The 26,604-nt window shown below is 38.9% G+C and overlaps 1 protein-coding gene across 2 annotated transcripts in view; it reads right to left on the reverse strand.

Annotated features, from left to right (window-relative positions):
- Positions 1-97: 97 nt before the first annotated feature.
- The window catches only part of LOC100652305 (rho GTPase-activating protein 7), a 351,036-nt gene continuing 324,529 nt past the window's right edge, over positions 98-26,604 (reverse strand). For both annotated transcript variants that reach the window (XM_003393367.4, XM_012312804.3), the window contains 6 exons: positions 4,612-6,322; positions 4,087-4,424; positions 3,719-3,870; positions 3,117-3,398; positions 2,803-2,982; positions 98-2,499 (listed from right to left, as the gene is read on the reverse strand). In XM_003393367.4, the coding sequence (XP_003393415.2) occupies positions 2,385-2,499; positions 2,803-2,982; positions 3,117-3,398; positions 3,719-3,870; positions 4,087-4,424; positions 4,612-6,322 (2,778 nt within the window). In that variant the 3' untranslated portion in view covers positions 98-2,384. The remainder of the gene's footprint in view (positions 2,500-2,802; positions 2,983-3,116; positions 3,399-3,718; positions 3,871-4,086; positions 4,425-4,611; positions 6,323-26,604) is intronic.

The following is a 26,604-nucleotide window of genomic DNA, read 5'->3' on the forward strand; positions in this document are numbered from 1 at the left end:
CATTGCATAACTGAAAATCGTAAATACGCGAGCTGTAACTTAATTGTTTCGAAAAAACGCGTTTAGGAATGTAATTAAATGGCTCGTACGCGAGGTGTACAAAATAAAACAATCTTGTTTAATGAGTATATAATCGTGTTTCATTATTGTATAATATACATATTTACATATTCTAGTGAAACACGGATTACAAGAATAAAGACGACCATATATCGTTACAAATAACGGAGAAACATTCAGACGCGCTCTCTCGCCTGCTCTCTCTCTCTCTCTCTCTCTCCCGCTCTCTCGTTCTTTCTTTCTCTCTCACTCACTCACATTCGCGGTGCTCCCTACTGGCGTTTTTTGGACACAAAAATATCATCGATATATTTCTTTCTTTTCCATGTAATTACTCTATGTGTCAATAATATAATAATTATATTAATAATAATAATTAAATATTCTTGACGTAGCGTTCGCAGAATAAAAATCTATACACTTATATCGGATATCCGTAACTTCATCTAACTTGTAAATGACTAGTATTATGTTAAAATACACTTATAATTCGATTCGATGAGGTGTATTATTTCTCCAGGTCGTTTTTTTCCCCGATTCGGTATATTTGTATAATATATTTTTTTCTTTTTCTTCATTTTCTTTTAAGGTGTAAGGGGAGTCTGAATGAAGGTGGTCCCTATGCGTTAATAGTGCATGCACAAACGTATCTTGAACGATGACGGATTCGTTCTAAATGCTCGACTGTCCGAGAACAATTGAAAAAAAACAGTTCCCCGGACCACCGGCTCGATTGACATTTACAATTTCAGACAGACAATTAACAATAGACTCTATGACGATTTTTCAACGCTTCAACATCGATAATACGAGTGACAATGACAATTGCTTAATTAACGCGAATTTCACATCGTTAGCGCCTGGTTGCAACAGGCGCCAGAACTTACACATTTACTCAAAATCCTTTCGCATTGCTCGATTAAATCGGATTAATCGTAAGATTAGGGCATTAGAGGGGAAGGAGACGTAATTTTACGACAATTTGGAAAAAAATACAATTTGAAATTGCACGTACAGAAATATCGAACGCAAGTGGACCGCATTGGACGTCCAATTTTCACGTTGTCAGCTTTTTTTGTATATAAATAGAATACACGTACATACATTGTATAATTGCGTATCCACTACAATAATTTCACACACGGTCTTCGTGGTCATCTAAATCGTGACATGTACAAAAAGAATTGATCTGAAAGAGCCATGTCTCGAGATACTTGTTACGACAGCGCGTGATATGATACAATATTGGCATTTGGTCCGAAAGAAACATACAAAATAGGGGCTCTTAAGTGCTAAACAGTGAATTAATAATATTGTGCGCGGCTTCATTCTCCTATGGATCGCTTGTATATCATTTGGTGAAATTTAAACATCGTGCGACGCGGAATATTACATACACAGATTGCAACAGCATTTGTAGTGACTACAAATCGAAAAATATTCTACGTTCATTCTCTCTCATGCTTGGCGTATATTTTAATCGATACGATTATTGAAATCATTCTATCTAACCATTGAAAAAGGCAACATTATTTGCTACGTTAGCGTTCTTCTTCTTTACATCGAAACATCGCAAATATTGTATATTCCACAATGTGTTATCGCCGAAGATAAAAAGCATCGCTCAGTGGAATTTCGATTAACATTATAACATGGGACTACGGATATTTGCAAAAATAGTGCGCTGTATCCTACGTACACGGGGGAAACACGTACTAGCCCATTTTTAACTTTCCTTCGACTCGGTCTCCTGCCTTTTTTCTTTTTTTTCTTTTTTTTTCTTTAAATGACTTTCACGATTACTGGACGGCAAGATCCTTAGACAATAAAACATCACACCGAGAGAATTTTCGTCTAGAATTACGATAACAATAAATTCTTTCTTCTTCATCGTCTAATAACACGATTAATAATAATTCGTCTAATTCTATACATCTCAGGCTTCAACAAAAAATGCTTCACATCGATTAAAGCTCGTGCATGGTAGCGTTAACGTTTCTGTTTTGCATTTCTTTTTTCTTTTTTTTTTTTGTTTCCCTTATTTTCAATTATAAATATTATCTCATTAGTCAACTCGAGAAACGCACGACGGGATTCATATCTTTGACAGCGAGTTGTCCCATTACATCCTCCAAGATCTCTTAACTTGTTGGTCATGGTACCGACGAAGTGGGCGCGATTTGAATTCTTCTTTATTCCTCATCAATGGTAGGCTGAACCTGTAGCACATCCTTCAGGATCCTGTGTTCTTCATGTTGGTCATCCTCATCCTGTAGAGTAGAGAAAGGACCGTGCAACGATCTTCGTTGCACGGTTGCCTCCTCTCAGACTTTACTCTCAGGACCATCTGTCGTATGCTTGAAGGAGCTGCGAATTTTACTGAGGTGAAGGGCAGCGAGGTGGCCGTAGCTTTTGTTGTACCATTCTGGAGTGCGTCCTCTGTAATTAAAATTAAGCACAATAGTATTAAGGATTATGCTTTAAAATCATATATGAATATAAAAATTGTAAAAAGGTTAATGTGAATAGAAAATCAATATCTTTTATTTAAATTTAATGGTTAAGGTTAGAATTAACGCGATTTAAAATATTTAAAGCTATTAACCTTCAAGGGTATTGATTCATCAATCAAAATATTGAATCGCCAATTCATATTTTTCATATTTTTAGGGATTTTTTAGGAAATTTTTTTACAGTGTATATAAGAAGATTATCGATTCCTTAAATCCAAAGAATACGTACTTTGTATCCACTCTGGAGAGATGCATAATCCGTGATTTACCGCTACCACAAGGTTCGATAAGATAGCGCGAGGCTAAAACAATACCACGTGTTCCACCAGGCATAACAGGAGCATCCGGATGTTCTACGGATGTTTCTACGATGACGCAGGCTCCTTTAGGGAGATCGTTACGCCAGGATCTGCACAATGCAACATTACATAATTTACAACTCGACCCTCCTATTTTACACCTCTTATAAATCAGTCTTGCTATTTGTCACGTTCGGTTTCTCGATGCAATTGAATATCGTGCCTCTCAAACACGAATACACACCTTAGCACACAATAATCCCTAGCAGGAAGAGGACTCATGTTCCCAGTGGCGTATTGAAAGACCTCCACGTTGGTGTCCAGTTTATTGACCAGTCTGTACTTTAAAAGCTGAGGATCCCAGATATGCCTTTCTCTCAGAACACGATGGAGAAGCTCGTTCGGTGGTGCTTCCACCTCGGTTGATACTCGCCACAATCGGAGCGGATGTCCATCTCCGACCTTCTTGTATGCCATTTCCACTGTACTATCAGCTGGATTGTGCACGGTGACCCATCCTCGACTTCTGTAAAAGAAGTATAGATTATATGGCTAGCTACATGTATATAATATTTTTTTTAAACGAATAATTTTCGCTGAAATTGGATGAAAATTATAGAAGAATTCTAGGTAGAAAAATAACACCAGAACTTGTATCAAAAAGTCTAAAATGAATGGTATATGAAAAAATATATAACTCGATGAAAGAAACAAGACTTTGCGAGAAATCATCCAAATGCTAAAAAGTGTAAATGGAAGCATAACTCTTTTTAAAGAAGATCCATCATTATATTAATCATAAACAAAATTACGACAAAAGGGAAGACAAACTTCAAATGTACGTACTTCTCACGCGCCTCCTTTAACAAGGCCGTAGTGCAAGCGTAAAGATATCCTCTCCAATCCTGCTTAAGTTCGGATCCCAGCTCCTCCAAGGCGACCGGTACGCTTTCCTCCATGTAATTGAAATGACACTGCGTCAACATATCCGAGGAGACCTGATGGAACGAGAAACAGAGAAAAGGGGATGAGATTAACTCGTATTTCCCTTCATGACTCGTGAGAACATATCCGAATAATACACACATATACATATGTATAAATATATACGTATATATATCACAGATTCGAGCGCGATCACAGTCGCCGTTTCGAGACGACGACGGATGACGCTTCTCTCGAACGACCTGGACGTTCGGCATCGAGCCACTCACCATGAATAATTCACGATGCATCTTGACCAGATACAGAAGACAGTCGTGAGCGGCTTTGTTTTCCGACAGTTCCCTCTGATCGGGAATGCCCACGGTCTTTCTCCTACGTGGCGATACGCTGCTCGACCTGTTGGTCACGTTCGTGTTACTGTGGTTGAAGTGGAACAGGCTCGGTGCCAGGCACACGGCCAGGTTCGAGGCTGTCATTTGGTTGTAGGGAGCGTTGCTCGCTACGTGGTTCAAGAAATCGAGCAGAGTCTCCAACGCCTCCCGATGCTCGTCTGGCAGAAGCAGCAGGACGCATTGCACCGCGTCCGGTCGCAGATCAACAGGTACATCTGTAACAATTATGGATACTTGTAATTACCTTTGTTGCCGGTTTTAATTTAGTTTACTATTAAGTCATTAGTTCAGAACGCTTACGAGATTAAAGATGTATGAATATCAAGAGCGTTAGAGATTCTGTGTTGGTCTCATTCTGTCATCGATATAGATACTAATATATAGATGTACATATATACTCACGTTGGAAGATGGCGATGAAGGTCTCGGATAACTTGTTGGTTAATAGCGCTTCCGGCAACTCCCTGAAATACTGCTTAACGAGATCAGCCACATCAAAGGCCTGCTGACCATCAAAATTAATGTTATCCCCGAGAGTCTCGGTCATCATTTTCAATTTCTGTATCCTCGATTTGACACCGCTCTTCCTAAAAATTCCAACTTGGTCGAGGGCGTTCGCTCTCAGCCACCTCAACGCGATTTGAATACACTTTGGTAAAGCCTGGCCGGTTCGCTGCAGAGATAACAACAACGGTACCCCGAAGACTGTCTTATCCTTGTAATCAGGAGTCTTTATCTTCCTGATGAACTTTGGCAATTCCCAGTTCCAACCCGTACGATGAGTTGGACAGTATCGCTCCATGCAAGCGGTCAGTTTTAACAGAGCCAATTTCCTCAGTACCAAGAGTTGCCCGCAGGACATCGAGGCCATAGCTCGTGAACACAGAGGATCCAGCGGTTCAGGATATAGTGATCCCCTTTGAAAACTGTGCCACCTAACAACGGTACCCTTGTGCCTCGGAGAATCCTCTTCCTGATCCGAATCACGACTGGCTACTGTCGAACTGCTCTCTTGACTTCCAGCGAGTTCGGAACTCCTGGACCTCGACTTTTCTCTGTAAACCGTCACTTCCTTGGACAAGGGTTTACCCTCTCTGTACGGATCGTCGCGATGTCTGAAGCTCTTGTGCATCTTGTCCTCCCTCTTCAACGCAGCCACCTTATCTTCCTTGTACCTTTCCTGACTTTGTCCCGACAACTTGTCCCTGTACCTTTGCGACTCCTTCCCAAGATTCAGGCTTCCTCCGCGACTATTTATGGGAGTTTTGGTCGGCGAATCCTTGGGACTTTGGGGATGGGCAGTCACGTACTCTAACACTTTAGCATGATTGCTGTTCGCGTCTCTGAAATACCTGTGTCGCCAACTGGTAGGCTGACACTCGGAGTCGCTGAGCGCGCCTTGATCCTCTCGGCCACGATGCAAGAACCTTCTCGCTCGATTCATCTTTGTGCGTGTCGGCGTAGGCGTCGGGCCACCTCCTTGTGACCCGTCCGAGCAATAACTCGACGAATCGTCGCCGAACGGACTAGGCGCGTTAGTCAGAGGCGACGGTGGAAGGTGATAAGGAGAAGCTGGTAACGTGACGGGTGATCCAGGCACGTGAAGCGGCGAACCCGGTAAAAGGTCGTTGAAAGATACCGGCGCTGGCCCAGTAGGTGATACGTCCACGCAATTCAACTCTTTCATCTTTTGCTGCATCGACATCACGTCTAAAATTTGCGGGCCACTGATGACGATGCCGTCGCGGTTCTGGTGCTTTCGCCTTCGGGATTTCAACGACTCGACCCGCCTAAGGAAAGCTTTAGCTCCATCCCTCAGTCTCTCGGAGCCGGTTCTTCGAAATCTCGGGCCGATCTCATCGGGAAGCGTACCAGGTGGTAAGCTACTGTATCTGAGAGTGTCCAGCATCGTATCCTCGGCTTCCTCGGCTTCCAGTCGATCCTCCAACGAGTCTTCCTCGGATTGCAAGTTCTGCCCAACAATCGCCTGTAACCTCTCGACGTTGGTTTGCGTCACGTCGCACACGCGGGACCAGCGTCTGGTTTTCTTCTCGAACGTCCAATTCTCGCTGAGGGCGCACTGTGTATCTTCGTCCGAATCATCGCCGCCACCCTGCAACAATGAAAACGTATTGAGCGTGCGAAAATTAAGCGAGAGCAAATTTCAACGGTGCCCTTAATTAAAAGGAAAGTTACGAAACGCGGCCTTAATCGCGCGTCTCATTTGCATAAGTAACAGTCATAAGCAAGAATTCTATCTCCTTCCATCTTCGACCATGCCTGACAGGTTTTGACGTCAATAACGTACGATGCAACGATTCGTTTTGGGATTTATTAAAAGAACGCCAAGATCTACGTCTATATCAATAAATTTTGGATTACACACGGCAATATGTGGTTACCTCGAAACTTGATCTTTTTTACACTATTACGGTAGTGGGGCTCGTGGAAGATTACAACGAGCTAATGACGTGATTCAGAGGAGACATGACTCATGATACACTCCGGTCGACCATTGGAGAGTGTGGAGAAACGTTTCGTGCAAGATTAACGACTCGTAGCGAATGTTTAGCAGCCACCAGTGGCACTGGTTGATAATCAATTTGCGTTTGATGTAGCGACAAATTAAGGACCACCGTCGAGGACGCTATCGTGTCGTGTAATTAATTGTAGAAAGCGTTTCAAGCCCCGTTGCTTTTACCTATGGTCTCTCGCAATCGACTGTGACACCGTACGTAAGTTGTGGAAGATGAATGATTCTTCCGGTAGGCGTGAGAAGAAAAAAACCACGCCTTTATGTTACACTAGTTCTGCCATGAAAATACCGTTTTTTGAAGAACGAATCATTTCCATGCATTTTACACGCTTTCTGTTTTAACGTAGTATTACTTTGGTTTAAATACTCTTGAAATCTTGAATTTCTGACTTACATAATTGATATTTCACATCGGTTGTATATAATAACGAACTTAATAAGGCATCAATCGCATTTTGCCTTCCTTGTTCGTTCAGCAGCTAATTATATTAACTTCTTTTTTTTACTATAATTGTTGTATTCGATATACTATAGAAGAAACGCAAAGAAGAGAAGAAGAGAAAGGAGAGTTACGTAATGTATGTGTTTGCAAATGTACACAGCTCTCGAGTAAAACTTCATCTGAGCACAGACACCTTTAACAGTATTGTGTCACAATTATAATTTCTGCTAATTAGATTATTGGACCCAGCAAATTACCACCATACGATTACAGAATACACAAACTTCGCAATTTCTCTATTCGACTATTTTTTGACTTTGTGTTTAACGGAATTGATACCGGTCAACTTACTATTGCAAAATCAACTTGATTTTTGCAACTTTTCCATTTGGTTAATTGCCAACTTCATGTTCTGTCGAATTTGAGAAACTGTCCATTTCAGCCCGACAAACTATCGATTCTATCTTATAACTACAAAATCATCTCAAACTTTGTAAGTTTTTCATCAAACCTCGTCTCAATTCGATGTTTTTCTACTTTCCCACAATGTAATCCTGAATTACCATTTCACGCTTTATTATCAAGCGGACAAACGAGCCGAGAGATTATCGTGGGATTCGACGTCTGGAAGAGCCGGATCGGGGCCACAGATGACTAAACTGAAACGCTGTTCCTTCCGACGACCGTAGGCAAAGCCAGTCCGTTTTCTAACAATAAAGCCGACGCTCTGTTGCTCGTTACGAAACTTGACGCCTTTGTTGTTTCCACGTAGGGCATCGGCAGGGCTGCGAGAGCCGGCCGGGAGAGTGTGTGACCTTACGTGATCTTCGCCACATGACAATGGACCAAGTTTCACCTCATGTCGCTTCGCACGGTTTCCATCGGTGGCATCGTGGCGTACAACTAAACTCCTCTTCGCGCCGCTCGCTGTCCAGGAAGCGAGCATCACGACCTAACCATCTAGTATCGCGATTTTTTTCCATTCTATTTCATGGCGATGCATGAGGACATAATGGAAGCTATACCTCTACGTTGGCGCACGCCGATGAATTCGAAACTTGGCCTCAAATGTGTCTAATCGCTGTCACGGATGTACCGTTTCCCTAGCTTTCATGAAATCGTTATGAATGGGTGGGAGTATCTTGAGTGTTAGAGAGAATGTGATGATTAATACTCAGCTGCATTGGATTTTATTTTAGGACACCAAATGTTCTTCACAGATCTTTAGATGTATTTTCTAAAAGCATTTGACGAGTAGAGAGTAATATAATTTCTGAATTTAGGAAATTATCGGTTCAAAAGCTAGTTTGCTTTTAAGAATTACGTTGGGTTTGGTATGGGTGGTTATATTCAAACAATAATAAATCAAGAATTTGCAATAGTGAAGTAGAAACTAGAAATTCTGGTGGAGAATAACTTTTCAGAATAAAACTTTTCGTGTAATGCATATTGCTGTAAAATTACTGTATACAAGTATTGAACATTAAGAAAGGCTTCTCCTATGTATAATGAATTTTATAATGTTTATACTTTGATACTTGTTGCAAATGAAAGCTGAATCGAAGCATAAATGTACGACAGTGGGAAAATAAACGACAGATTCGTGAATGTCGCTTATGAGAAACCAAATCACTCCGTAGAAAGCTTATCGCGTCTTAAAAGGATTGAACTTTAATGATTGCGGTGATGCAAGGAATAGACGAAGAGTATTTATGGATATTTACGTTAGCAGCTTAACGCTGTACAGTCTGTTCTTTTTCCTTGGGGTGTAACGTTATTACGGTGATAAATTTTAATCGTAAACGCCATGCCGGGCAGTGAGATCGTTAAACGAAATTACCAGAGCATTCAAGGAAAGGGAAACGCGTAAAATGACATGCAAAGTGTCTCTCTTTCCTTCTCCTTTTTTTTCCTCCTCCTCGTCTTCTTTTTTTTTTTTTTTTATTCTTCATCGATGAACGTTACGAAGTCAGACAACAGGGCCATTTGATTACGCGAGAAAATAATCAACGTGCTCGAATGTGGGCCATGGTTAAAAATACACGGCATTGCAGAAATGGGATATTCGTTAAGAATAAACGGACTCCCGACCGGAATAGATTTTTCGAATCTTAGATGTCTCTCCAGACATTCACCATTCGATCGCTCATTCTAACAGAAGCCATAATTTCCTGTCGCTGAATTAGAAGAAAAATTTAGGTGATACTAAACGTACATTAGAATTTCGTTACGAACGACAACCTTGACACTTACAAGATTGTATATTATATCCTAAATACACATTTCTTCAATTAATAAAAAAGAAAGTAGGACTTGTTTATAGAAAGATTCCTATGAATTACAAACTAGCTTAAGATAGTACTGTTTTTAACACAGTGTTCCTTTTTTCATGCTATGCTATATCCGAATATAATCAACATTCCACTACATTATGTATATTTTACTAGCGTGTATAGGGGCATCGTGTTGTAAAAATAGAATCAAAGAATTTAAGGGCTCCTAGTATATAGTACTCATCAAGGGGAATGAAGAATGTTGAGTAAACGTAGGTTCTAAATTCAGTGCTGTTGGTGTAAAATGTAATTTTTTTTCTCCTTATAGGGGTAGCTAATGAGTTTCATTTACTCGCCCATAAGAAATAAAGTAGTTGAATTGCAATATTAAATGAAAAATGCAGTATATGTCAGACAATATGGAACGAGGTGGGAATGTTGAAAAACACACATCCGTTGATTCACATAATTTACATACGACAGTCTTGCAAATTATGTTCCATACCTTTCTATGATTTTTTGCTGATATTAGATATTCCTGTCTTAATTTTTTTCAATTGACGTACTGGCAATTCCTAAGTAAGGCGCTTGATTGGTTTCATGTTATTTATGCAAATATGATCATTATGTCCCATGTTATTCTTTATCACCAATATGCACCTAATATATTATTCAAACACATATTTCTAAATCTATTTCTTTATTCATATCCAATATATTCCCACGAGACATAACTAATTCACTTATAAATACACAATTTTATACTTCAATTACAAATTCATTACAATTTCAATTCATTACAAAGACTTGATTCCTCTATTTATATTTATATCTAAATAGCTCGAATAATTGATTCTAGATTCTACACTCTTTTTACGATGCATCCTAAATCCTTAATGTTTTAAACGCATACTTTTTGGCTGTGTATATTTCTTGAATGAAATTATCGACAAGCAACGATTGACGAGCAGTAATTCTTGTGAGACGGAGAAGAATGTGTCTTGAGGAAGACCCCGTTGTCCGACTGGTCCGAACGAAGGGAACCTTATCCTCAAGAAGAAGCGGGCAAGTCGAGTCAGAGGAGACGGGGAAGCCGCGTTTCGCGTACGATTATCGGCGATCCGCCACTTATACTTCTCTTACATATCTGCATTTCCGTTCCGGCGTGTTACCACACGACGTGACGATTCTCGTACGTGAGTTATTTCCGCGCGGGTTCGTGCTGACCAACGAGCCGTGTCGCCCCACGTTGCTACGACGTCACTTCCGTCTAGGCAGGTTGAACAAACCCTGGTGTTTTATGCGTGACAATGGCTCGGGAATGGACTCGTAAAACGAACAGTGTTTCGTGCGAGTTTTATGGGCTTCTACTATTTATTCTGCGCGAATGTTAGTTTATCCTTCTTTTTTAACTGCCGGTTACGTGTGTCTACTATCTAGAGAGAATAAAATTTCCCTCTCTCCTTCTCCAATAGGACGCACGTTCCTATTATTTTTAGAATCGATCGAAGTTTTCAGATTCGATTTACGCGTCAACTGTGATTTTTCTATCCACGATAGAATTGCTTGCTTTGAGGATCGATATTTGAAGATCAGTTACGTGACATAATTCGTAAAGATTCTGTGATAATTCTGTATTCTTATAACTCAAATTCCAACTCTGATAATCCAAGAAGTATATATGGGATTAAACCGAGCACACGTCCAATCTACCGTAATATCGGAGCAACTTACATCTAATCTCCACGTCAAATCTCTAACAGCTAAATTTCCTTCATAAACAGTATAAACTTTGCCACAGGATATGAACACAATCAAACTTGTAGAAGCCGCAGACAATCGTTCAACGTACTCATCCGATTAAAATTCGTACTATGCATACTTCGCGTGCTTCCTAAATTACCAAGCTGGCAACTCGAACGAATAAAAGTCGTACAACGTTCATTGCACTCCGATTTTAGAATACGATGACGGTACAATGACCTAGATCGCCGTTCTCGCTTGTTAAAAGGACCCTTGGCACATTAGTCGTAGCCCTCTCGCGTTAAGTATCAATTAAACGTTGCCTCGCTCCTGATCTCGTCATCCCCTGTAATTGGTCCGCCAGACCAACGGATCGCTTCCTCTAAATCGATAATATATTTCTGGTCGGTGGAGAACGCGTATGAGAAACCCGTACAAAATCATATACTTAACTCTGCTACGTTCTTCCAGTCATTCCTGATCCAATTACGTTGCTTTAATGTTGAAAGGTATCTTAGGTTTACGAAAAAAAAAGAAGAAGTTGTTATAGATGTATATAATTCCTCGTTTTAACTTTACGTTACACACCATTAACACTTTTGAAATATTTTTTATTAAAAATTGAAGGATCGTAATAACGCTAAAGTTTTAACTCTATAACTTTTCAATTTATGCAAAAGATTGTGTGATCAAAATTATGTTTATTAAATGCCTTCATAATGAACGTAACTAAATGAAAATGACTAAAATAGAACGTAATGAAAGTAACTAAAATAGAATTTAAAAGTTGAAATATAGTACCCACATTTTTAATAAAACAAAATCTCTTGTTCTTTCCATTTTGGCCCATGGTGCCCCGTCGTATGTGTATACACGATTTTATCTTGCTATATGATCTTGTACGAATGTCTCCTACCTTCTTCTCGTTTTCCTCAGTTTTTAACTCGAGTATATGTCAGTTGCTGCATTCTCGTTACGGGCCAACCGGAAAGAGATCAAGTTAAAGTAGAAGATAGAAAGAGGCTGAGTTTCAACCGCGAAAAATATCGCGCGCGAGTGTGTGCTTGGTCTTCATTAAAAATCCTTTTATCCGCGGTCTGATATGTTGGGTCTTTAAAAGGCCGCGCGTTTGTGTCACTTGAGAGTACGTAGTCAAAGTAGGATTCTGACACGAGGAACGAGATAATGTGATATCTGATGTGATGTGACTGCGGGAATAAATGATTTAAGAGATGAATAAGTTAGTTACGGAGCAGTTGCTGTAGATGGAAAGTTGGTTGTAGTTTGAAAATATTCCTGAATGGTATTATTCAATTTGGAGAGACCCTGAAGTTCTTTAATGACGTTGTTGAATGGATTCTCTACGTTACGCTATCTCTTTTTTATCACGAATATTAAATAAATTTATCTTGAATATCGATAAAAATGTATATGTCCGACATATTAACCCTTTCAGAAACGAACATTTTTGTCTTCGCCCACTATCATTAACAGAAATACGCTTTTTCTAAAGGAAATACAACGCATTAAAAATTAAGCCCAGTTTATATCTTCCTAAAATACAATACAACATATACTCTATATGAAATACAAATGAGTTAATTGTTTTTATGATAATCATTCTTCAAAACGATTTATAGGACTTCACATAAAATAAAAGAAGCGCATCTCAAAGTATTCTACCAATGAATTTTAAACCGTCCATTGAAAAATACATCACGAACCCCTTTTCGGCTCTACCATACACGTTCAGTACCAAACAAAATACTTAATGAAATCTTTTCCGCAATCGAATGGGCCGCTTGCAGTCGAATCGAAGAAAGAACGTTTGGGACAGGTAGGGGTTGAAAGGAGTATCAGCATTTTAAATCATGACGTCCAGAACGATGTATCATCCGGTAGGATGGAAGGAGGAGGACAAGCGAGTTGGTGAATTCGCACAGTGTCTCCTCGGTAGAAACAAGAGCGAGCCGAACGAATTGTGAGAACAAAAACGGCGTACGCTTCTCACGAGCCTCATCGATTCTGCCCAGTTGAAATCCTCCCAGTTCGAAAGTATGGTATCGTTTGTACGAGGGGGATACCTCGATCTCTCGACCAGCCAAAGAAATAGAAGAGAACGACATTCCATGGATTTCCATCGCGGTTGCTCTGCGCTCGCCAGGCCGCGGATTTCTTCATTGACAATCGTGATTCAGTAACGAGCCTCCGGGAATCGTACGGTTCGCGAAGCTTTCTTTTCCCTTTTTCCGTCAGCTTCGTGTCGATTCACGGGACGAACGACAAAGACGATCGTCTCGAGTCGTGGCAATTAACCACCTCACGAACCAGATCTGGTTCCCTGGATTTCCAGCCTCGACGACGACCTCTTTTTGCCCACGGATTTGTCCCTAGCTGACCGAGCTTTTCGTTATTTCTTACCGACATATCGTTACCAATAACCATTTCCGCTCCATTTTCTAACAAGGTCAACGATGAATGGATAGATTCTTCACGCGACGTTTCGACACATACACGTGTCTTTTGACGTTAACATTAACTTACGTACAGTCGATTACGATACTAGACTTCCTGTCATTTCCCAATCCACCGGTGTCGACTTTGAAAAGTTTTTACATTCTTGGTTTATTCATCATGGGAGATTCTTCGATAATGCTGGGTTTTAGATAGATGTTGTCGATCTCTATGCATGCTCTGCGAAGTATGTTTAAGTAAAAGTGTTTCTATTGAAGTTTAGAAGAGTTGAGTAGATTTTGGAGATAAGCCAAGAAGTATTTAAGTGTGGGATAATTTTGTAAAATATTTTAGGATGAAATAGATACTGTAATGAATTCGTATTAATTGGCTTTGGCTAATTTAAGTAGATTATGTTGCCACGTTAAAAATAGAATGAAGAATTTCAATCAACTGAATGCGGTAAAAAATTGGCAAGAGAAAAGGGTTTCAAAGCGGAAATCTTGGCATACTATAAAAGCAACTTTGAAAACCACTTAATCTGATGCCATTAATTGCCGCCACGGTATAGTTGTCCTCGCCTACTTCTCGCACATCCGGTACCATTCTCGCACAACAAGCAGTTGCGTCAATCCGAGAATACTTTTACGAGACGTGAATTCCATTCCACGTGAAGGATATCATTCATTATACAAACTGCCTGACGCGATGTTTCCACTCTCGGCCAAAGAATCTGACAAGCTTCGCCTACGTTCGCGTTTCGAGTAAAAAAAGTACAGGATAAACTGAGAACTAAGATAGAAATTTAAAAAGAGATACTTTAAATATGTGAAAATATATTTATAGAAGACTAAATCTATAGCTATTAATGTAGCTTCCGCGATTAAAAAGGTTTCGTGCTATTGCTATTAATTAACTTCCACAATTAAAAAAATTCTACGCTATCACTATTAATTAGTTTCCGCAAATTAAAAAAAAATTCCATGTTCGTGGAATATCTTTCATATGCTTTAACAAATCCTGCGTATTCTTAAAATCTTCAAACTTTTCCTTGAATCATTTTACAAAAATAAATATTAAAATATGAATAAAAAGTGAGTTTTCGAAAAAGAAATAATCAAGTTTGTAACATGCTATGTTACAAACAGAACATCAGTTCTTGGCTGGTCGATTAACTGCACATAAGAAGCTTTAATCGATCGTCGTGACCGAATATTCAAATCTTCTTCGAAGTATTATGGTAATTCATTGAAAATGCAAATCGATCGTCGAGTTAACACGTAATTCCTAATTTCTATTGCACAATTACAGATTTACAACTCGACTATCAGGTTGGAAACAATTTAAAAGAGATACCCTTAAATATTTAATTTAAAACAATTAAACGAGATCGAATATCATATAAATTAAATATCAATAAAATCCTCATTGGAAGAGAAGTAATACAAAGAAGTAAGAATACAAATTGATTATATCAAAATCATTAAGAGAACGAAGATACAGTTTACAATGAATTCGAAATAAAATTATCAAAACTAAAACATAATTGTCGAATAACTTTTGACGAGCACAAATTCATTGTTTATATATTCGCAATGAACAGAAGTAAAAGCTGAATATCCTATAGCACTGAAAACGGAAAACCGCTTTATCGTACGATTTCACCCTCAAAGGTTTAATCAACCTCGCGAGAGCTAGCCATTCATTCAAGAGCCATCGTTGCACGTTAATGAACTGGCGCCCGATCTTAGACCTAAACTAAGACCTAAACTAAATCCTCATTTACTAGATCTAGATCTCGAGCTTGATCGACAGATCGGGTCCGATTGTCGATCCTTTCTCTCCTTCGCCCCTATTTTACTCGACGTCAATTTCCATCTGTTCCCGCGGCGGTTAGTTCGCTTCTCGTAAATAGCAAACGCTTTTACGTTAATCGTCCTCTTAACCATAAATGAAAAAGCAGCTTCCAAGCAAGCAACAGTGTCCGTGTGAAACGTGTTAGACTATCGGGATGCAAATTTTCTCTGATATCGGCGAATGAGTTTGCTAATTTGGACGGTTATCCGCTAATACAAAATTCCAACGCCGCTACAGCGCTGGGCTGTTTTATTAACGAAAATAAAAAGGAGCCTCTGGTATCGTCGACATATAACTAGTACTCTGTGTTAAACCAACCGATAATACAGCCACGAATTAAAGGAATATGTATGCGCTCTGTCTTCTGAACAGAGTAAAATAGAGTTACTTGAGTCAAGAGGCTTACTTGAGACAAGCAAGTAATTTGCTTTGTGATTCGTTAAATTCTGTTATAAAGCAGACTGCTTACCTCTTTATTAGCGACGTGGTAAACAATGATATCTCGTATACATTTACATCTCGATGGCCATAGTTTTCTACGATGATATATGTTCTACTCATCAAAAGGAAATAAATTCGTCCAATGTTAATATTCCCAGTCGTAATTATCATTATCCAATAACGCGTATATATTACTTTATTTTTGGAAGTTTATTTTATTAGTGCTTCTATAGTACATCCTTGCTGGCTTAAGTAACACTACCACAGAGTTATTCGAATCATTTCCATTTCTTATATTCTTTCTTGTTGTATCTAAAATATTTTCCCATTTTTTCATTATCATACTCGTATTAAACTATGATTATCCAAAGTTCAAGATTGAATTTTAAGACAACTCAAGTAACCTTATCTTATTATACCCTTAAATTCAATTAAAACTAAATTTCTTGTTTGAATTTCATCCGTCTTGCAGATCGACCTCACCTTTTGATGTGGGTGGAGTTAGTTATGTTTCCGTTCACGGAACGTATCGTACATTTTATTACTGCCCTTTCCTTTATTACTCTCGCTAGCGGGCGTTTTGTTATACTCGTGTATCTATATAGTTTAACGAGAGAACTTGTTTGATTTGCTCCAATTAAGATTCAGTTTAAATCTTTGCGGAATTAATTGCACCGCGAATAACACGCGGGTTTTCGGTCTGCATTTACCAAGAATGCTGAAAAGAACGCTTGCGGTAAATATGAGAACGCTGACACGCGATGAAAACTAAATACCTACCCGATGAAACGTTTCGAATTTCTACATATAACGGATATTTGTGTGTCTGCCGATGCATTTTTCACAAATTCGATATTGATTTTTCATTAATCAGTTTATTAGCAAAGCGAATAAAACAACTAAATAAATAAACATGTTCGATCAGGCCTGATTATAATTGGATCAATATCGACAAGTATTAAACGGGGCGTAATTTCAAAAAAAAAACTTGTTTACTCGCCGAGAGAACTAAAATACACTGAGAATCGATTCTATTTGTGTTTTCCGTCGAAATTAATTCCCATATTTGTAAGTATCTCGTTTAAATAAAAAATCAAAATATAAAATTCCAAGTCCTCAAAATTTCTCAAAAAGTACATAGAACTACTCGAAATATTCATTTGAATTTGCTATGGTTTTCACACAGTTTGTAAATCAACTATTTCCTTGTTTGTCATATAAGATCAAATTTCTCAATCAAGGGCACCATTTGAAGAACACGTGGAAAAATCATGATAAGTACGGTTTTACTAATTCTTTTATTTCAATGTCTTACTGGTTAAGCACTTACTGGTTAAGATAGTTACTTGATAATCTGTAAAATTTTCTGAACTATCAAAGACATATTTAAGATTGTCTTATTCGGTAATGTACGGAAATATATATCTAATTCAAACTCAATGAAGATATATTATTAATGTAAGATTAACAGAGAATGTACTGAATTTTAAAAATCCTTCCTTGTAAAATTAAAAAAATGTGATTTATCAAATTTTTCCCCTGTGATCTTCAATTGAGCAAGGCAACTTTGGAGTTGAAAATTCATCGAGCACGTTGCGTTTCGAGTTCCTCATCCCTGTTGGCGCGTGATGGCGGGTCGAGTTCCGGTTCCACGGCCGTGGTACATGTATTATACACACGGGAAACGTGGTCGCTGTGCCAAGGCGCTCGGCCGACGACGCGACGCCACGCTGTCTGGCGTACACGTTTCTCGGGCCTCAAGAGCTCTCTCGCAACTCTCTCACGGTGAAATCATTTCGCGGTGCTCGTCGTTCCGCCCGAGGCTATGCGTGACACTTGTTTACCACGCAGCAGAGGAGAGCCGGGATAGCCAAAACGGAAGAGAGACCGCGACACTCATTCCATCGCGGAATCCGCGTCAGGGAAAGCTGAACCGTTTGCGCCTTTTTCCAAGCATTTCCAATTCACCTCGAACAGATTGAATGTAAATGGGAATTAACGAGACCCCGTCGTGACGCTTCCAACCAGCCATTATTTAATTTTCGCGCCGTTTTGGAGAGAAATTTCCTCGGGCAGCCTTGTTCGGCTAGAAATTAATCGCGCGAGCTGTGAATAGTGGCGTGTTTGATTCTGGAATGCTTGAATGGAGGCTCTGGTAGCTGGACTAGGCGAGATTTTCCCGGCTGATATTTTAGGTTTATGTAATGGCTCTTGAAGTATAGGTTGCGGGGTAATGAACTATCGTTTCTTGCGAATTAATGCTTTAACGCTCGTGACACCTTGATGGATTGTTATTTAATTTCCTAAGAGGTTGCTAAATTTTAGGTAAATATTTTCTCTCTTTAGATTATTATTAAATTGTGATTTTTATTATATTAAAATTGCTAATGTAATCTTAAATGCAATCTTAAATAGAATAAGTAATTATTTTATAAATATTTTATAAATATTTTATTTTATAAATATTTAGAAAATTATATCAGAAATTATCTTTTGAATAAATTTTCTATTTTCGTGTACCTAATAAGAAATTAAATACGTAAAATCTCCAGCTACGTAGTATTACACGAAGAGGGTTAATATAGGTAATGTCTTATTCCGTATGAAGAAATTTCCAAGGTCCTCCTTTTGATTTATATAAATGGAAAGTATTACATTGTTCGATTAAAGAATATCTGACTCGTCATTCTCGATTGAGCGATCCTTCGATCTTACAAGACAGTTTTTAAAAATATCAGTCATAACGTCGAGCCAATAATTGTCGTACAACAGATGAAACAAGATAGGCTTTCCTTTATTAAGCAATCTTGAATTTTACATGTCAGTTTTCGAAATAATGCCTCTGTGTGTTTGATTGAAACGTAGGATCTTCGACGTTCACTTTCGAGTGCAGTCAAGAAAGGGATAGAAAGATCAAGATTGTTATCCTTGTTTCCAAAGTACTAGTACGTGCATACAACCTCTCTAAACATCCAATATTGCGCAATGTGAACAAACCGACGCGAGGTAAACTTCGGAATTTTTCAACGCAGAATGCAATTAACACTCCCTGTTTTTTCCATTCTAATGAACGCAGACCACCACGTTGGAAAGACTACCTGCCACACCATTAAAATAGCGTGAAAAATTCCACCGTGAAATTGCTCAAACCACGTTGCAGTTCCTCGAATTCCACCGAGATACCATCGAGATCGTTATCGAACCTTGAAATATCGGTGATTTCGTACACACGGTCCTCTACACTTGCATACGACATTTACACGCTACTCTATACTTGCATACGAGACTTATACTCTAAGACGACTACTCTATATTCGCACATTAAATTTACGCATAGAAGATACACACATTTACATTTACGCATTAAAAAAGTGGAACCAGGACACACAGCTGTCTCACTTACTGAATATCGTAACATATAGTATACTTTTGACATTTTATATATTATATACATTCTATAGATTTTTAAATACACAAAAATCTGCAGTGAGTTACAAGCAATATTCGCATGAAAATCATAGAGTAGCCATTGAAGTTATAAAAGTTGCAAACATCATTCAGGCACTGCCTGCCAACACATTTGCTAGTGAGTACGTGCTTTTACATTCACATATTACTTCGTGCTCGCATATTACGCTTACATACCACACCACTCTTCACTAGAAGGTCGCGCAGATGTAACGAACGGACGTCGTACGTTACCTGCCGGCAGGACAACCTGGAACGAATGCGAAAATCGTCGCGGCGAGTTACTTAACCGAGCACCACGATTGCGACTCGATAAAATCCCGCTCGTACGAAACGAGCACGCTTATCGGTACATAGCGCGCAACACGGGGATCGCGATAGCGAAAACGATAGTCTCACAGTGAGGTAGCACCTGCGGGAAATCACATCAGACCGGGACCGATAAACCGTAGAGGTCAGCCGTTGTGCTCGATAAAACGTCGATCGATTGCGTCCTAGCGAATCGCCAATAAGTCGACAACTTTATTCGACATCTGTTATCGGGGCCAACGATGCCAGTTCCTTTTAAACGTTCTTCTAAACTCCATTGCTAGTCTCCAGCTTGGAGCTGAAGAGCTATGCAATACAGGTCACTTAAATTCTAATAAATCCAGGATCCGGATTATAATTTTCGCGGAACAGGTAGTGATTTTGTTCTAAAAATGTAAAACTAGTCTCTTCACAAAGGAGAATTTAAAAGGTAGATCTATCAAGAACAAGCGACAAAAATATAATATTTTTCACTTACTCCCATCGTGTCTATTCACTTTGTTAATAGTAGACTGCGTAGAAGAATAGTAGACTAGACAAATTTGGATGTTTGAGTATATCATTAAAAGTATAGAATCTACATAAAATCCATATACTTTGCTTTAGATATTTTGGATATTTTCGTATATTACATTCATATTTTATATATTGTTATATATTTAGATTTTTCATAAATCCATAAATAGCCGCTTAGATTTGGATTACATGTAGCTTTGAAATGAGTTCCGAAGAATTTAAAATATTTATTACACTGTGTATTTATCCTCCTACGATGAATGAACTTATAGAAGTAAATCATACGTTTCTTGAAAATTGAATGGTGTACTTACTCATATAGTGAAATCAAGAAATTAATAAAAAGTGAAGTTGATTAGTTTTGCTTATGCGAGGTTCACATAGCAGAAATCGTAGATCAACAACTGAAACTGCTGTCGGTGTTGGTGTTTGGATCAGCGTGAGATTGGTAAGACGCCGAGAAATATCGTGTGACTTGTTGCGTGTACGTGTCAAACGGTCGAAAGGATATAACAGGTTTAACTTAATTTCGTGAAAATATCGCATTGGCTTATCTGAGTGTGCCAGCGGCATTCTTGATGCCCGTGGTGCCTGCACCGATTGCACGGTATTAAAACGGTGGCCGAGCAAACGGTTCTCTCCCGTGGTCGGGTTGATTTAAGTAAAACCACGTATCGCGGTCTTCATCTCGGTGTGACTTACGCTAATTGGCTTCTGAACGGTCCGATGGAAATTTATGGTAATACGCCGGCTCGCCCGCGAGCACGCTAACGATACCACACGGTTCTATATTCTGTTGCTGCTCTCGCACGCCAAGTTTCATCGTCGGCTCGACCGCCTGTACGAAGGATGCCCAACTGCGTACAGAGAGCGTCGTCCCTGATAACCGCACTGCAGCTAAATAAGGCAGAGATATGATAGGCTTAGTGGTAAGTGGTCGCGAAAACTTTAACGTATTACACGCCTCTGTTTGCGAAGATCTGCCTCTGTTTCGTTTGGAATCTTATCGCTGGATATGTTATAGACTTGGGATTTTAGAGATTTGAGTATAATATGACAATAATATAAGGAACTAAATTATTCGTACTTCGATGCAATTTGACTAATCAGTCTGCTAGTAATTATATTAATGCAGTTTTGTTCCCTAAATCTTGGTTGAATTTGAAATTCAGCGTAAGGTCTTATTTATAACCATATACCCAACCTCAAACTAGTATTGTACCTCTATATGGTCGACTGCTGTGTTGGAATTATAGATTTAAAAAAACATATTTTCATTACATTCTATTTACATAACAACCAAGCTGATCGTTTCAAAAGCTTGCCTAAAAAGTAAAGGATCATATACGAAGACCCGTTGTACCTTTGACAGTCGATCAGCGAGGCTTTCTCCAAAGAAAGAACTCAAACAGACAACATTTCTCGAACTCGAATACCCGTGACACGATATCGTAAACGATGATTGTGAACAAGAACCGCGATGTGGAGAAAACGACCCTCTCATCTTGACACGAAAACATCGATCAACCGATTGTCAACTACGAATCCAACGTGTTAAAACGTACTCTACAAAACCAATATCTGAAACGTATACACTGATCGTAACAGGATAAAACGAACAGAAGGCAACTTAACGTAAAGTAGGCGAAGAATATTTTCAAGTTCAACAACCTGAGAAAAACTGGTGGCGGAAAATTGGCGCCGGAAACATCGGTGAACGATCGAATTATGCATGACGCGAAAAGATAATTTAAATTTTCAATCGTGTGAAGTCCTGTGGTCGCGTTGCGTACAGGTGCGAACTTGTGCAACGGACTACGAAAAACTAGATCCAACGAGCTGCGTCCCTGCGGATCGTTATAACGGTCTGCCATAGAAATGCGTATATATGTCCTCACGCGACCGCGGGACATTTATATCACGTTAATGACTGTTTCCAGCCGGACAATATGTCACATCGTGGCAAGAACATGTTATAGCTCCAGTTAGCTACCTACTTTTGAGGAGGTTCGTCTTGAAAATTTCGAGTAACGAGCGAACCAAGACGAAAAATGAAACGCTTTCAACGGTTCCTGTCGAACTCGGGTTCGTTTAATCGGGTGTTTAATCGGGTGATATAATCGAGCTAAGAAAGTTTCGAATGTACGATAAGCGTGCGCTCGTTCGCATGAAACGCGTTCGCAATTAGAGGAAGAACGTATAATTACTAGGAAAGCGATCGTGATCGAGATGGTGATTGGTTTGATCTGGGAAATCGGAAATTATTTCCTGCTACGATTTCATTTTTTTAAGTAAGACGAGAGTTGTTGAATTTCCAGGAAAGGAAGTGGATCTTGTAAGGGGATAATTTTGTTGGATATTCATGGCGTTAATTTTATGATCGACGATCTGTCGATAATTATACGACGAACTGTGTCAAATTTCCTGTAGATAATTATTTATTTAATAAGCTATCTTGATGTATCCTCCGTGGAAAGTTGGACTCCAGAACGAATTTATTACGATGGGAATAAGATACGTATTTTTTATTTCTTTGGGAAAAATAATATATGTATAATATGTATTTATACGTAGCAAGTGGGTATCAAGGCTGACTGTTTGTGAAAGGATTTTATTCGAAAGGAGTATTTATTTATGGAATCTTTTGAATTGAAAAAGAATTGTGAGTTATAGAAGAAACAAGCAATCAAAAGACCTATTTTGAAACAACAAACCTGTCTTCATAAACGTTCCACCTCTACAACAAAATTGTTAGCAAATCAAAAGTTACATCTTTAGATACTATTTAAGGTTATCATACATTTGAAAACAATCAACATAACTATCATCCTTTGAATTCTCTGATCGCGTCGAATCGATTTCCATTTACCTAAACACGAAGGATTAACTGGGAAGATGGAGAGATCTATAACTCCAGAGAAACGATCCGCAAAAGCGGCGCCTTATGTCGAGGACGAAAGCTCGGTTGAGAGGAGGCGGAGAGAGGAACGAGGCGGTTCTCTGTCGTGGTCGGTCCTCGAGGCAGGTTGACAAGCGCAACAGCAGCCGACATTCCTTCGTCAATCGGGTAAACCGGTTGCCATAAATTCGCGCGAACGAACGCGACTGTCCTGTGGCCCGTTTCAGCGTTTTCTGCCGGCGATACCAGTATCCGCTTGCCTGAGTACTTTTTCTCCTAGTACGGCGGGGACGCTGTTTCTCGATCCGAGACGCGTGAACGTCGATCGCCGGAATAAATCGCGCGCCACCGCAAAAACCGTATTATTTTGCAACAAGTTCGCCACAGGCTCGTTGATTGCACGTTGAAATAACCTCCTTTTCGTTCTTTTTTCTTTGTTTCTATCTGTTTTATACTCGATAAAATTTCCGCCCAGGTGAATTAGTTCGAAGTTTTTAACGATCTATAGATTGTACCGGCGCATGGTGAAATATTGGCTCGAAGTTGCGTTACGTGTTAGAATATTTTTCATCAAAATTTCGTTCAAACGTTGTTACCGACGGTAGGAGTGATAGCTTTGTGTCGAAGAGTCGTTTCGTTTTTCGATTTCAGTATGTGAGAGATCTGACGAGTTTCCATTAATCTATGTCGTCGGAAAAGCGGTGAAACACTCAATCTTCGTATTTTTTTCTCTAGTGCTAATTGGACTTTTTCCCGACAGATGAATATTCATCGACAATTTATTAGCACGCAAAAATCGAACTTTTCCAGGTCGAAACTCGGTTCTCTATGTTATACACATGTGTCCAATGCGCGTTTTTTTCCACTCTGATTCTGATGGACAAAAAGTTCGCGCATCTGTTGTCGCTTCCTCGTTTAGAACGGAAATTCGTTAAGCCACTGCTACTGTACCGGAAACGCCAAAACGGTACTAGTTTATGGGGTGTTCCGAATAAAACTTGTACGAGCACGTTTATGACATATATCGTTCATTTTCATCCTTTGGTGTGGCAGAATTTTTATATTTATTGCCTGATATACCTTTCGTAATGATTTAACAAATTTCATACATTTTATATAAAATACAAATGAGAAGCATTTTCGCAGAAACAACTACAAGATTTCTAGATCATTTTAAATCACATGATTCACTGATTTCAAAATTTATCTAATCCATCGAGTACAACGAAGTGCTACATATATAATAGTAATAATTATTTTATTCTTCGTTGGCAAACATTTTGTTCATTGTTTGATTGAAAAATTACTTTTCTACAGTTCTATTATTTTTCACGGTATGTACATTAAATAGAAGTTGCATTGTTATCGACACTATTCCATTCACATCAAGGAACAGGTGCCATGTACGAGCACCTTGAAACGATAAAGATTTGCTATGCTCCAATTCACCTATATAAAAACTAACAGTAAAGTACCTCATCCTACCTCCATTATCCACATTCTTCTATTTACGACGAAAATTGCTCCAAATACGCATTATAGATTCAGATACAGATGTGGAGATTATCAAATTCTCTCTGGTAACTACCTTGTCTATATACTAAATTCACATCTCCCGCCATCCATTCCATTTTTTGCTTACGCTATCAATTCAAAATTCTCTTACCAGAGACTACAACCAGTTCACCGACGTACTCAAGCAAAAAAGGATCGTTCCCACATTGCTATTTTCACGGTCGGCTGCTTCCTCAAACATACGTGAAACGGTTATTTAAAAAGAATTAGAAAAGAACGTAGAAACTTTAAACTGGCGCTCTCATCGCTACGGAACGTCGCGGAGCGGATTTCATCACGCTCTAGTATGCAGCAGGCGTGCATTTGCGCAATCGAACGCGGCTGGTGCAGGTGCAACTGGCAGCCGTGCCGCGCAGTCTGCCAGCCACGACTTTCAGCAGGGTCTCGCGTGTACCGAACCAGTTTCCAGCTTTTACACGGCGACGACAACGATCGCCGTGACTGTCATCGTCGTCGTCCACCTCCTCGTCATCCCTGTCGCTCGAAACGCGGCTCCACGTCCGCAATTATTGCTCCTGCACCTTGGCGAGGATGTAACATAGAAAACTAGAGGCGTATTGGTACAAAATGGAGCGAGAGGGGGCAAATGAGAAAGGCGGTAACTGCATAGAATGCCTTTTATAACGAACCACTCTGCTCAGTAATTAACTGTTCGCCAATTAATGAGTCCACGAAGTCTTCGTCTTGTTTCCGTGGTTATACACAGAGAGGGAAGAGGTGTGTGTGAGTGTGTGCGTGTGCGTGTGCGTGTGCGTGTGTGTGTGTGTGTGTGTGTGTGTGTGTGTGTGTGTGTGTGTGTGTATGTGTGTGAATTTTGCAAAAAAGGTTTCTTCAAATGAATAAACGATTGTGAATATTTGTGGTTAATAAAGATGTAGCTTAGAGAGGTTTATTTTAGAGTTAAATGTTTAGTCTATCTACTAGATCATTTATTAAGTATATTAGAAACTTTTATAATTATGAAATTTGAAGTTAGTCGAGACACTTAATACTTATACATGCAAACACGATATAATTCATTTTAGTAGAAATTACATGACACGTAAAGAAATTGATACGTCCAAAAGATCAATAGTTTTAACGACGAGTTAATAGGTTAAATGGTCCTGTGTTCGCTAAATCGCACACTTTGTATAAATTAAAGATTCTATTTCATATTTATATTATGCTATGTTTTGTATGAGATATTTAATGGTAAGACATTTAACAGTTCTACATTTTCTTGTGAAATTTGGAAAGAGAAATTTATCATAGTTTAACACAAATTAAGATACGGTAGATGATTAAGATAAGAGAGACGTTAAATAGTAAAGTTTCGAGATTATTCCTAGGTTTTGTACTGGATATGGTTAAATCGATTTGAAGAAAAATATGTAGTTGCGATTAAAACTGGTTCTCTTAATTGAATATAGGATGCCAGCGGGCGTTACTTTATGGATATTGGAAAGTGAAATTGAAATTTTCTTCTGACTTAACAGTTAGTTAAATTAATTTTACGGCCGTATTATCGCTTTGTATGTATTGGAGAAGTACCGAATACTTAACTAGCTTCATTACCTTCCATTGATGTCACCATTTACAAATCTTAATCTTTATATTAATTTAATTATGTAGATTTTCAATTATTAATCCAAACATATCTACACAATATGTAAATCTTCCTACTTTCACTTGCGATTCATCTTGTAGCCAAACGATCTTAATTAACTCTTCTATCTATGATTTTCATCTTCAACCTATTTATATACAAACGTAACGTACGGACAAGTATCTTACATGACGTACACTACCAAATTGGAAACAGTTGGGAACAGTTGAATAAAAACCTTATAAAATTAATTTAGAAATGACTTGCAGTATGGCACTGCGATATGTATTCGTT

Source organism: Bombus terrestris, chromosome 1 (genome assembly GCF_910591885.1).
Source record: "Bombus terrestris chromosome 1, iyBomTerr1.2, whole genome shotgun sequence".
NCBI lineage: Eukaryota > Metazoa > Arthropoda > Insecta > Hymenoptera > Apidae > Bombus > Bombus terrestris.